The 13,902-nt window shown below is 45.5% G+C and overlaps 1 protein-coding gene and 1 long non-coding RNA gene across 5 annotated transcripts in view; both read left to right on the forward strand.

Annotated features, from left to right (window-relative positions):
• Nucleotides 1–13,902, forward strand: part of IGDCC4 (immunoglobulin superfamily DCC subclass member 4) — an 88,400-nt gene that overhangs the window by 18,636 nt on the left and 55,862 nt on the right. For all 4 annotated transcript variants that reach the window (XM_071813967.1, XM_071813968.1, XM_065847533.2 and 1 more), the window contains exon 2: nt 11,630–11,959. In XM_071813967.1, the coding sequence (XP_071670068.1) occupies nt 11,630–11,959 (330 nt within the window). The remainder of the gene's footprint in view (nt 1–11,629; nt 11,960–13,902) is intronic.
• On the forward strand, nt 1,671–2,771 carry LOC139829011 (uncharacterized). Its single transcript, XR_011741168.1, has 2 exons — nt 1,671–1,839; nt 2,585–2,771. It is a non-coding gene; the product is annotated as an uncharacterized lncRNA (long non-coding RNA).

Genomic DNA, 13,902 nt, shown 5'->3' on the forward strand with positions numbered 1-13,902 from the left:
TAGTATTCTTATTCTGTTGACATATATTAACATAAATAATAGTTGTATAATTGTTACTAATAGTTATAATAAGCTTCTTCTCGTAGATAATAGTCAAAATGGATATTCAGAAAGCCCAACAGGTGCTTTTAAATCCCTCTTGGTGGTGGGATGTGTACAGTGTGGTGAGAAGTGCTGGTTTTGTCCTGGGGAGCAGTGTGAGCCTGGAGGGCACATTTCACAGGTACAGGTGGATGTGTTTGCTTGTGCTGGTCAGTTGGGTCAAGCAGTTTGGGTCAGGAACTTCTGAAGCTTTTAGCTGGAAGTTGCTGTTCCCTACCCTGGCATTTGCTGCCATTCAGCAGAAGCACAGTAATTTGATGTGTGCATGCTCCTATGCAATTGCAGTGATGCAAAAATAAAAGGATGTTGCTTAAGTCACCTTCATCCTAATGTATCACTTTGGAGAAGCCCGTTCTGCTTTGCCTTGCAGAAATATCACCATCAGTGATAGTCTTATCTGGGGGTGTCCTTAAAGCACTCTACCTCCAGGCTTTTCAGATCACTACCATGGATGAGATAAAGCTCTTGGTTACATGTGATATGTTTGCCTATGTAGTTGCTACCCTACTAGGCCAAATCTTGTCATCAATTATAACAGAAAACCAGAGGGTGCCTTGATTTTTAGATCATTAAAAGAACACTAAGACCTGTGGAGCTCAAAATGTTCTGGATTAAAATGTGTTCTCTTACACATGAAAACTGCTAACAATCACATGGAGACACGCAGCAATTACAAGGTTTGGCTCAAAGGGTACAGCTCTTCTTGGTTTATTGGAAAATAATACCCTGTGACCAGATACAGGGTGACATGACCAGCATGATTATGGCAAAGAAATAATACTCATGATTGTCCAAAAGAAAGATTAACTTTTCAAGCCAGCTTTCACTGATGCAAATTGTCAACTGCTGTGTTGCGATAAAGAGTAGAAATAAGTAAATGTGAAATGCTGACTCATAAAGGGGAGTCATCGAAAGTGCTTTGTGTTGCAAAATGTCATGAAATGGTTTTGAAATATTCTGCTGCATTTACCTTGCAGAGAGGCCAGTCCTACCAGCTGGCAGGTGCTCTCGGCCCCACATCGTCCTGGAGATGTTCGGGGTGGAGTGTCTGTGCTAGAACATCCCATCCGTCTCACAGGGTCAAAACAGGTTTCTTCCAAGTAGTTCCTTTATTTAAAAAAAAAAAAAAAATTAAAAGGTTTTGTCCAGTGCAGGTATGAAAGCCTTCAGCTTGCTTTTCAGTCTCTCTTTTTTTCTGGGCAGCAGTTCCAATCACTCCCATCCCTGGCAGGGGATGGCTCTCTAAAATGTATCACAGGGTTTCTGGTCTGTAGAATCAACACAAGTTGTGTTCAGTGAGTGTCTCTTTCGTTATGTTAATATTATAAAACATAAAGGGCGTTTTTCTTCATTCGTTGTGTGACCCCATTGCTGTGTGTTGTAGTTCTCTTGTGTGTGGTACCAAGTGTTCCAGCTCCCATTTCCTTTTTGAATTGCTCTTTCTGCTGCTTCCATTGTTATCCTTACCTGGTTTGGGGCTTTGTGGCTTTTTTTTTTTGGGGGGGGTGTGTGTTTGCTTATTTTTTAATAGCCTCCATTAAAGTTGTGCACTCTTTGCAGGAAGCATCTTGAAGCATCTTGGGCTTGATTTTGATTTTGTATTTGTGAAGCATCCTGTGCATTCAAGCAAGACCGTCCCAAGCACAACACTGCAACCTGCAGTCCTCATACTGCTAAAGCTCAGAGGTTCTGATTTCCCTGGTTTTTGCCAAGACCCCGCTGAGCCAGGTCCAAAAGGTGAATTTGCACACCACCCAGCTTCTCCAGAACTTTGTTTCCAGCTTCAATCCTTGCATCCTCTTCCCTTAGTCTAATTAAAACCCGCTGTAACGAATGCTGTGAAGCCAGCTGCCGCGCTTTGGCAGGTACCGAACACAGAGCAGTGAAACCTCCAGCTAATCCATCCATGCCATGAAGTCATAAGAATCTTGTTAATGTTTAAAAAGCCCTTGATGCCCACTAATCCAAATCAATTTTCATTTCTTTCATAAAGTTGTGCTTCCATTTAGGCTCCGGCTAAGAATTACAGCTAATTTGTTCGATTTTATAACAGTATAATTGAAAAAGTGATTTTAATGTCCTGGCAACCATATTCCCTTTCTTTGGTTGTTAATGAAAGAATCCATTAAAGTTAAATGATTTGGGCACGGATTCAAGTTGAATCGCCTGAATATTCTAGGGGAGTGTTTCTGACCATCTGCTGCTCTGTCATTGGCGTTTGTGTTGTAAATGGGACCGAGAGAAGGACTTTGCAGGTCTTGTTCGAACCATTAAGCGTAAAATATCATTTTAATTTTCTGATCTCAGTGTAAATAGTGGAAATACTCAGGAGGGTTGGGACCATTCTGGTCTGCGGTATCCTGCACTTATAAATATCGCTGCCGAGCTGTATTTCCACATCCTTTTTGGGGGCTCTTGCGGCTGTTTGTATTGATTACAGTACATCATTCAACAGCGCATTGTAAGTTCCTTTTAATGACAGGCAAGACAACTGGAAGCGGAGCCTGCGAAGGAGAAAATACACGTGATGGAGCAGTGTTTCTCCCACTGCCTCGAGTCGCACTCGCCGTTGCCGTCTACTTGCAAACGGAGCAGCGCGTCCTAGTGTGGGGCTGGCGAGCGTGAACAGAGACAACTAATAAATTAGAGCAGCTGCTGTTGTCGCCTTCCTTCTTTGCATATTGCTGTGGTGGGTGATTTTAGGGCTGGAGATGGCACTGGATCTCATGGGGTGTGAGCCTGCGCCTTGGAGCTGGATGAGTCTTTGGGCCCTTTGTTAAAACTCGAAGTGTCTCTGTCTCGTTAGGAATAGCTCAAGCAGCCATCCCTTTGTCACAACCTCAGGCTGCATATCACAGGGTTAATATTTACCCACTGGCCCAGGGCGGCTCTTCATCCCTGTTTCAACAGCCTTGCAGTGTGGAAAAAAATGACATAAAACGACAGGTGATGTTTTTCTTTGGAAATTACAAAGCATAGCCCAAGATATGTTCTGTCAGTTTGCTCCAGAGCTTTATGCTGCATTTTGCAAATAAAAGTTTGACTTGCAAAGGCTGAAGAATTGTCTGGTAGAGAGGATGAGATTTACTTGCTGGGAAGTTTGGTTTCTTGTTTCAGACCCGCGGTGGGGACAGTGTTTCATTCCTCTGTGCCTTGACTTTTCCAAAGGTTTGACATTAGGTATGATGCTTTTTAAATTTTTTTTCTTTGTACAATGCTGAGGAATTGACAGATGAAATATTCACTGTTGGAGCTGAACATTATTCAGTTTAATGTGTTTATATTTGTGCATCTTTGGAATATACAAAGCCACTAACCCAGAAAAGAGCTACAAATTATGCTCAAAGTTTTAAGTGTAGCTCACGGGTGAAGAATCTTTGTGTATTTTATCTGGTAATATTATTTTCTAGTTAAGTGGGTGTTCTCAAGAGGCAAAATACTGAAGTTTGCATCATATTGCATACTTTTAGCTTTCTCAGGCATGGAGAGATAAAATTCTATCCTAAAAATACGCTGAACTTGAATAGTTCAAGTGCAAAAATAGGTAATGTAACAGGAGATCTTGTTTCAGACTCTCCTGTATTGTGTGCAGGTCAGACGTGTATATGATCCATGAAATAAAATCAAGAACTTCTGCATCTAACAAAAGCAAAATGACTGGGTTTCCTTTCCAACACCGGTGAGAAATGCAGGAAGCAGTTACGTGTTTAAGTGTTGTCCGTGAAATCATGCAAACCTACACCAGTCATTTCAGTGTGATGTGGTCCTTTAAAATGGCAAATATCAGGCTTATTCAGCTCAGACCACTGCTCAGCAGCAAAATTATAGTCAGTGCAGCAAATGGGCCTTATAATGTTAATACCAGCAGATAACAAAAATAGCATTTAATAACTTTCATTAGAGTTAGTGTTTCTAGGGCTTTAGGGCTTTGCTCTTTCCAATCATTTACATAATTTGCAGGTACAAGCTGCTCTGCCAGACTGTCCATCTGATTCTCTCTCCTATCAGAGCATATTAATGCACTTGTTTGATGGTCTGTTACCAATAATTACCATGGATTGCATTAGGAGCATTTCCAACATTGCAGCTGGTCTGTATTTTTCACTAAGTGTATTTCAGGGCCCAATTACAGGCCTCTGATGTGTTCTTGTTCTAGTGTGCTTGTTCAAGCTTATAATTTTAATATGCCTTCACACTGTAAATTCATGAGTGCAAACCCAAGGCTCTGTCCTGAGTTCCGTGCCCATCCCGCACTTGCAGCAGCTTCTGCAGCGATCGTCTCAGCTGTTCATCGGCTTTGTGAGAAGGCAAAGATGACAACAAGGAGATGAAGACTTCTTCAGAGACCTTTATAGAGCAGAGCCCGAAGCTGGGTGTGCTGGGCACAGAGCAGGTGGGAAAGGGACGGGAACAGCTCAGCCCTCCCTCAAGCAGCGTGGGTGTGAAGAGGTTTTCAGTGATTTTAGTCTTTAAGTCACCTAAGCATCCTTCAATTCAAGAGAGGCTGGTGCTGATATTCTGGTACACAGGGACCACTTTCCCTCTTCTGCTCTCAGGAGTGCAGGACACCCTGGGAAGAAAACCTGAAAAAAGCCAAGTTTAGCAAGTCTAGATCTTGGCCTGCTCTGGAATTCAGCTGCTGTATCAGATCCTTTCTGCAGTCAGGAGAAAGTACAAAGGCTTAACCTTCGTGAAAGTATCAAGCACTTTAACGTTACGATTGCCATTGACAATTCAGCATGATGAATAAATTATTACTGCCATTGATTGTTTTCACCTTTCTAGACCATTTGTTTGCAGGGGATACATCAGAATAACACCCATCTCAATGAAACTGAACTCAATCCTGTGAGCTGGGTTTGTGTTTGTCCCGGTCTGGTAGGTGTCATCTATAGATACAAACAAGATGCTTGGGCAAACCTGATGCTTTTACAGAAGCATGAGAGCATTTAGTCCTTCCTAGGAACTGGGGTGGAGTCTCCAGGGTTACACCACCCATGGGCTGGTGTCTCCAGTGGTCTTGGGTGGCTGAAATGAGCAGCTGCAATTGGCATCAGCACCAGGAGCATCTGAAGTGTCTTTAAAAAGACTGAGAGACCTTTTCAGCTGTTTGATTTATTTCCTTGGTACTTGGTATGTTATATTTGCAGATAAAGATATTCATTTACCCAGGGCTTTGGCAGTCTTTGCTTTTATAATAGCTAAGTGAGCCTAGTCATTAACCTATTTACCTTAATTGCAGCTTTAGATAATATCAAGCTTTTCTGATGTGGCCTATAAACAGCAATGTGGCATTGCACATGTTTTAGATAATGTTTCTTTCATGCCATCCCTTCTGCTGTCTTGTTTTTAACTGGGTATTTGAACAGAACAAAGGCAAGAGGCTCTTGCCCGGCATCATTCTTCGGGGAGAGCTACATTTGGAGCATGCTGCAGCAAATCAATAAATTATGATCTATTTAACTTCTAAATTGAAGGGCTTTGTATACATGTGAAAATATAATAATGGATCACTGTGAAGTGAATGGGTTGGATCGATATCCCAAAGCCGCAAAGATTTGTTAGATGCGGAGATCTTCATGATTAAGTGAAGCCAAGCTGCAGGATGAGGATATTTTTGTGTTGGCAGCTTAGTCCCTGTACTGGTCTTGTTGCAGTACCTGGGCTCCCTTTTGGCCTCTTCAGGGCTGCACAGCTCACCTGCTTGGACAAAGGCACTTGGTAGGGCTCAAGGATGTTTGCTGAGAAGGATGTTTGGACCATGACCTTCCTAAAGTTTTAGAGCAATGCAAGTCATCCTGAGAGCATGTTCCTAAGTATTTCTGTCTAAAATGCAGTTTTACAGCTGTCTGTAGCTGTTGGGCCAGGCCTAGGTGATGCAGTGGACACTGCACACTCTTCCCTGGCGCTGGGTCTCTGCAGGGAGCGAGGAGATCACTCCTCGTGTGTCACCATATCCTACTTGGTGACACAGGGACGGTGTGACAGTGGGAGCACAGCCTCTTACTGCACACAGTGCCAGTCGGGTACCCAGCTGCTCCTGAAAGGCTGAGATCTGCTTAGTGACGGGATGATCTGAGAGTCCCTTGCTGCCACCTGGATATGTATTCCTGCAGCAGTGGGAGATACTGCATTATTAAATAAACCATCTTGCTTGTATGTATGCAGGGTTAGAAAAAAGCCTGGTTCTCACTGGCGAGCACTGCTTGGTACTTGAACTGCTCTGCTGTACGTGGATGTCAAGTGTTAATAAAACAGTATTTCCAGCAGTCCTGGACGCAGTTTTAGGAGCATTCTGTTCCAGAGAGGCTAAATGCAGGATGAAGGTGTAACTTTCTTATTCTCAGCATGTTCGTGTTGCCATTTCAAAGTGGAAAGTTGCAGCAACATCTGGGAAGGCACTGTAGGGATCTTGACCCCTCCATCTCACAGGCCTCATTAAGGTTGAGTGGAAGAATGTTTCCTGGTTTACTGTGCTAGGAGGGTCTGAAGATGTGATGCACTTAGAGGGTTTAGGTGCTCAGCTCTTCTTTCAGCCTCCCATGCTATAGAAATCACAGGAATCCGGTGCTCCAACCCCAGAGCTCCTCTGTGTCTGCTTTCAGGGCCGATGTTGCTGAGCACCCAGAATGCAGGCTTTTGTCAGACACCTCCATCCACATTTCTTTCTGGGTCACCACTTGCCAAGTGCAGTTGCCCTAAAAAACAGGCTGAGACCAAACTATTGACTTTTAACTGTCAATACATAAAGTTTCCAAGAAGAAAGAGGGCTTTGTGTTGCTTTAATGGGAACACATTGAAGTATGGTTGCTCTTTGAATTAGACAATGAGAACATAAAGATTTTCTACAGCTCTAAAAGTGTCTGAAGAGCATCGGCAGAAGGTTATATTGAGCAGAACAATGGCACAGTAGTTGGCTTGCTGAGAGGTAGGAAAACCCTTTGGAAGTAGCAACTCCACTTTTCTTCAGCGCTACTCACTCCCAATTAAATGAGATTAATTGTGCTGTTGAGCTCTACAAGTTCAGTGTCCAAAATAAATACATAAATTAAGACAGGCAACAGTGCAGCGGCTTAACTGCAGTTTGAATTCCTGCCACCTCCCGTGGGACGCGGAGGGGAGAGAGGAGCCCATTCCCCTCACCGCCCAACATCCCGCAGAACACACACGATGATCGGCCACGCCGCTCGCCTGAGCCACTTTCCTTGCTCCCAGGAAGGTTTTCTTTGGCCGGAGCTCTGCAAGGTGCACAAGCCAGTTTCAAAGTGCCAGATGTGTGCGTGTAGAATAGGAAACGCGCTGGCCGGGCTCCAGGCTGCGGGACCTGCAGCACAACAGCGGCTCCCCAGGAAAAACCTCTGGCTGCCAAGAACTAGAAGTGATGTCAGCTCTGGAAGTGTGTCAGATTAGAAACCCTTGTACTTTGCTCTCTGTGAAGTATTAATCTCCCAAGGCCTGTGCTGTAATGGGTCCTGTCTGGCTTGGTACAGCTTTATTTGATTGGTGTTGGGAGTGTTTTGAGGGTTTTTGCGTGAAGGCAATGGGAACTGTCGGTGGTTTAGCTGCTTTGGATTGTGTCCTGTCCTTGAGCTGATCCTGGGGCCTCGCTCAGCTGTGCTAAAGATGGGCTTCCTCTGCCCTGAGGTGAAGGTGTAAGCCTCGTAATTTCTGGGCTGAGTGTTTGGAAGAATGGGCTGGGGTTTGTAGGAATGATTGCGCCTTGAGATCTTGTATATGCCTAAATCTCTTCATCTTCCCCCAACTGAATCAGTTTGTTGAAGAGAAGATAGTACATGTCCTTCCAGTACTACCTTTCCATGTGCCTTCAGGACAGCCCCTTTGGGTGGTGGCTTGGTTGGTGACAAGGTTGTGGCTGTGACCGGGAGCTGCTGGGGCTGTTCTCACACCAGCAAGAGAAGAGCCTGAGTTGTGCTGCCAAGCTGGGTTTATCTGACAAGTTTATGGCAATATTGCACTTGGAGCTGGGCCATGCTGAACCATCACGACAGCACTTCGTGGCACGTGGTGATGCACCATTCAGGAGCAGGCAGTGAGTTTACTCAGACTTTACTGAGGGATTGTGGATCAGCGCATTCCAGTTTGTGCTGGGTGATGCACAAACAAAAGAATCATAGATACGCCTGTGGCTTCCACAGAAATGCATCCCTTTTGGTTTATGCCTGTATGTTTTGGTTTTAAAGCAATTACTAAACCGCAACTCCTCTTCTGAACAAAGCTGTTTGTTTCCCGTTGAACAGTAACCTTTTATTTGCTCGTGCTGTGGAATAGGGCTCAAGGGCATGTTTACTGCTGATAGCCAAAATTTCACCAGGACAAGTATCTCCCTTGTCTAAGTCTTTCTTCCTTGATTTAGGTGGTTAAATCCCAGTGAAGGGAAATAACCCAATATAAAAGGAGACAAGTGGGGGTTTGTGCTGCTCTCAGCCACAGAGTAGAAGCTCCTAACAGATCCGTGGGCTTGGAACCTTGGGTATGAAAACGTTTGGTCCTCCCTCTAAATAATTGCATTGTCTGCAATCTGTCAAACTTTGCTGTCTTGCTTCCTCACACTTTACCTGGTTATTTGTAGTTTTGAAATCCCCAAAACAAGAGAATCGATTCTTTTTCCCCTTGCTCAGTAGTGAGTTGAGCTATTCCTGCTTCTGTTTGGTGTAGCGGAGACGAAGTGAGAGGATTGGTTTTGGTTGTACATTGATATTTGTGGTTTGGGAAGGGAGACGTTGGCTGGTTTAACCTGGATTTTCGGAGTCCTGCTTTATGTCTGGACTAGAGCCTGCTGCTGGCAGGGGCTGTGCTTCATGGAGGGCAGACGACAGCTTTGTGCCTTGAAGATTTTACAACCTTTGTTCATCCGAAACACCCTGTTTTTTATGCCACTCAACAGGAGATTTTTTTCATTTACTTCACTGGACCTGGACATCAGAGATGGATGAATGACTGACAAAAGTGAGGAAATAGATGGGAGAAAATGACCATTTTTCTCCTGGGCTGTGTTTATGCATAATGTAGCCTAGGGCTTAGCAACACAGGAGACAGTAAAATACCCCTGCAGAGCCTGGGTCAGAAAACAGCATTTTCGTGCAACAAAATGCTTTTAGCTTGCTCCATCAAAGACCCTCCATTTCAGGGCATGCTCTGTGTTTGAATACACCTGCATTCCCCTGGAACTGGGTTTGTGAATGCACATTTATGTGGTATATATCTACATGTAGGTGTGTATTTGCACATAACATTTGTAATCTTGAGGCTGCTACTGCCTGCCTTGGAACAGCTCAGCAGTTTGCTGGGCTTAGTATGAACTCTGCTGGTTCCCTGGGACTGGGTGGGCACAGACCACACTGTTCCTCTATATATATGATGTTGTCCATTGTAGGGCACCACTGTACAGGGTTCCCTGGCCTCAATTTAGAGATTTGTGAGCTGAAAGCTTCCAGCTCTGCCAGTCTTCAATGTGTGAAGCTGCATCCAGGTGGAGCCAAAGGCAAAAAGCTCTCCAGCTCCAAGGCCCGGATCTGCAGCTGAAACACCTGCCTTGAACTGATATGTGGTCAGGCTTTTTGACTTAGAAAGACATCTCTGTGTTATTATTGATGTATTTACCGTGTGAGGGAAGTGGCTGCCCTGGGTATTCTTCACTCCATTTATTTTGCAGCGTTACCTCCGGCAGGTAGGAGTGTGAAGGTGAGCAAGAGACTGTGTGAGCTTTGGCTGTGTGTTTAAACAGCGTTGGATCCATTTCTGTCACTATATGATGAAGAGTGGAGGTTGGAAATAGTCAGCAGCTTCTGTAAGCACTTAACATTCCTGATTTCATTTGTCTTTGATCTCGCTTGGAGTAATTTTACTCTCTTCTGATCCTTTCCCTTGAAGGGGCTTTTATCTCATTGTCAGGCTTGCTAATTTAGTGTGGTGTTTTGAACCAGACCTCCTCCTACGTTTCCAGAGCCTGGAAGGTATTTTTTCCTCAATCAGGGAGTATTCATACAGTTCTTTGAAGATCTTAGGACAAGAGTCATAACTGGGCCTTTTGCAATGCCAAGTCTGGGTGCTGGACCCTGCTGCTCCAACCTCTGTATGTGCAGAGGGCTTGCCCCCAAAAAACACAGTATTTTTGGGTCGAAGAGGCAAGAAGGAGGGCTGGATGATTCAGGACAGGTCCGATCAATCTGATGTTGGTCAGGCTCCCTGGGCTGCATTAAGTGACAGACAGTGATGGATTGTCACATGTGTTTGGCCTCATCATGGTTTTCTGCCAAGCGTTCCGTGTGAGCCCTGAGGATTGTGACTACATCTGAGTTTTCACTTGGCTTCTTGGTCTTGGCTTTTTGATGCTCCCGGAGTTACGAGCTCTTGCCGTCGCATGGAGGCTGCATCGCTTGGCAATGCAGTGACACCTGCCTCTCAGTGGTCGTTCTGCAAACCATCAATGACGGCAAACCTGACAAGTTCCCATCCTCGCGGACTCGGGCAGGCACCAAATCAACCCCACGCATGGGCAGGGTCAGGCCCTTCCTTTCAGGGGCACCTGCAGTTCCCGGCACACGCCTTGAAATAATTCCATCTCCCTGCATGTGTAATTTTGCGTGTCATTGCCCCTAATTGCATGCTTAACACACGCTCTCTTAAAACGCAGCCCTTTTATCAGCAGTAGGTAGTAGCAGGTTTAATAGGGTGTTTGAATTCCTATAAAATTAATCTGTAGCCTTCTGCGATAGGAGACGGGCAGGGAGCCATGTGGTTCATATCCAGTGTTGATAAACTTGTTATAGAGGCAGGAAACATTTCTGATTGGAGCAGTGACAAAATAATTTGGAGCAGAGCCATAAAAAGAGTGGATGGTGATGGTTTGAGCACAGCAGAGATTGAAATTGCTGGTGTGTGGAAGCAGCGCTGCCAGCTAACATTGACTTAGCGTCTCTGGAGAACCCTAACGGCAAATGCATTTTATTAATGGCAATATTCTTTTAGGAAATGCTGAGCCTTGTTTCAGAGGTGGAGCTCTCCTATGAGTACGTGGGTTTGGAAATGGGCCAGACCAAGTCCTGTTCCGCTGAGCTGGTCACTGCTCCGGCTGCAGCGAGCAGGTTGTCTGAGGGCATGTTGTGGGTGCTGTCTGCTTGCAGCTGGAATATCCTTTTCTAGTGGGGAAAATACAGCCATCCATTCGCATTCTGGATTCATCTAGATGGGATAATATGCTCAAGAGACAGTGGGTCACCTTTTCAGCCGTGTTTTTCTTGTCTTTCCTTTGAAATGAGTTTCCCATTACATGAACATTGATGGGAGACGTTGTCTCCCTGGATTCCCGGCTGGGCTTGAGCTCTTACTGCTCCCACCAAGTTGTGATCATTGGCACTGGGGTACCAAGCTGGGCTCCAATACCGTTGCTTGATATTAGTTGTCTCCAACCACACTCCTGCCGAACTGCACTTCCTTCGCTGTGTAAACTGGGGTGTGATTAACCGAGGAATGCAACTCCCACTGCAACGCTGTCTTTTCTTTGCAGGGAGGCTCTTGGAAGGGGATTCTCTGGAGCTGAGCTGTAGTGCTGGTCCTGCAAAGGTGATACTGGAGCCCAACCAAGTCGTGGTTTTGGACTGTAACCTGGCCCCTGTGGAGCAAGTGATCAATGTCACGTGGAAGAAGAATGGGTTTCCACTAGTGGAGCAGGAAAATCTCCACATCCTTCCGAATGGATCGCTCTTCATCTCATCCCAGGCTGTGGCGAAAGACAGTAAATACCCCGAGAGGGATGGTGCTGAGGGCAACTACTCCTGTGTGTCTCACAGCTCCCTAGGGGCTGTCACCAGTCAAACAGCTGCAGTCAGACTTTCAAGTAAGTGTTGGTGTTTTTTTTTCCCTTTCCTGATATTCATACAGACCATCTGCCTTCCAGGGAGTTTGAGATACAGTGTCTATGAAGTGAGCAGTGGTGCCTTTCTATTATCAGTAGGTTGGGCCAAGTGCATGTTTGGGTCTGTGAGCACTGTGCTGCAGAAACCAGCACTCCTGATGGCCAGTGAAGATTTTTGCAGATCAGGGGAATATCTTTGACCTTTGCAATGTGCCCTCCTGTTCTGCTCAGAAAATGTTTAGCATGAAGCACCCACAGATTTCTGGTCACCCATCCCTCCTTTCAGTGATTTGTAATAAATACATAAATAAGTGGCTCCAGTATTTCATTAAGTGAAGGGACCCCTAAGGGCTGTGAAAGTGGAGCCAGGGATCCTGCACACAGATACTTTTCTGAGGAGGTGGGAAACCTGGAGTAGAAAAAGTGTCATTAATCCAGGAGGATTTATTTGTGTGCTCCTGCCTCAATCCCAGATATCCTGAATTAGGATATATTCACTATTAGGGCTGACTTGTGATGAAGTTTGCACCGTGGCTCTTGCCAGATGGCAATGATTTGTGCCTCTGTTACGGACCTGGGTTGATTATTTGGTGTCTCACAAGTGAGAGCAGTGGAGACATCTCAAAACCAAGAGTCTGCCTTAAATTGCCCTTCCCTCCCCCAGGATTTTTCCAGAGGAGTGTATGTAGGCAGCACATCTCTCCATCCAATTCTGATTTTCTCCCACAAACGGGGAATTTCAGGTGAACTCTCTTCTTGTGCGTACTCATATGTCTGCTTTTATTACCATCTGCCCAGCCAAAGTGCTGCTTCTACGTGTACCTGACATAACATATTCATTTCTGAATGGAGAGCAGCGAGGGAGTTGATTAATGAAATGCATCTCTCCCTTTCATTTGTTTTGTGGGTTGGGCAGAAGCACTTGCTACATTAGCATTCAGCTGGTGCAAATGAGGATTGTCAAGGCCTTTTTTTTAATCCCTGTCACCGAATACCATAATCTATCCGAGGCTGTTTATGTCTAGATGGACTTATTTTGCGTGCTGATTGCCCTGGGCACTGCTGATCCGTACAGGGCAGCAGAAGAAAACCTGTTCAGCAGGTGGGATATATTCACCCTGCCCAGCAGTCGGATTTCCTTCCCTGAGCTGGGGAACCATCCACAGTCCCTCATCCACACCTGGTGACGGTGGTGGCCGTGGTGAACAAGGAGTAGCGAGTCTGTGATGTGCCGGTGAAATGAGCAGCTGCTCCGGCTGGTAAATTAGGTTTGTGGGTTCCTCCGAACCCTGTGTGCACCCACGTGGAAATACCAGGGGCGTTATTTTAGTCGTAGGAAGGTGTAGCTTTCTATCTGTTAATAACTACATTTGTGAAGATTTGTTAAAGCTGTTAATTTAGCTTAAACATTTTGCACGAGGGAGGTTCTAGAAAATTAGAGTAATTGTGGCTGTCAAATGAAGATGTTTGCTGTGCCTGGAGGGAATGGGCCCACGTTGTATTGCTGCTGGCAGCCAGCACAGGTTTGGTGTGTTGCTGCAGCTGGAGGGATGGGCCGCAGCAGAAATCCACGGCCACGGGCCCTCCTGATCCGCTCTGTGCAAGGAAAGCATCTCTTCATGACACGCGGAGTGCCTGGTATTTGAGGAAAGGCAGACTTGGGACTTACGCTTATTGTAACTATTTATTTCATGGATTTTATGCTATTGTGGATTAGCTACGTAGGTGAATGAAGACCGGTGACTGGAGGCAGAGCTGGACTGGGCAGGAAAACCTATAGCAGATGAACACTCAGGCCTTGGACCATTTGCAGATGTGACTTTCGGAGATGCTGTTATGAGTTGGGGGGTTGAGGCAGGAGTAAGGCCAGTCCAGGTTAGTGGGGCAGCACAAGGCCCGCGCTGCCATGTGGGCCTGCAGTCCCA

Source organism: Patagioenas fasciata, chromosome 12, assembly GCF_037038585.1.
Source record: "Patagioenas fasciata isolate bPatFas1 chromosome 12, bPatFas1.hap1, whole genome shotgun sequence".
Classification (NCBI taxonomy): Eukaryota; Metazoa; Chordata; class Aves; order Columbiformes; family Columbidae; genus Patagioenas; species Patagioenas fasciata.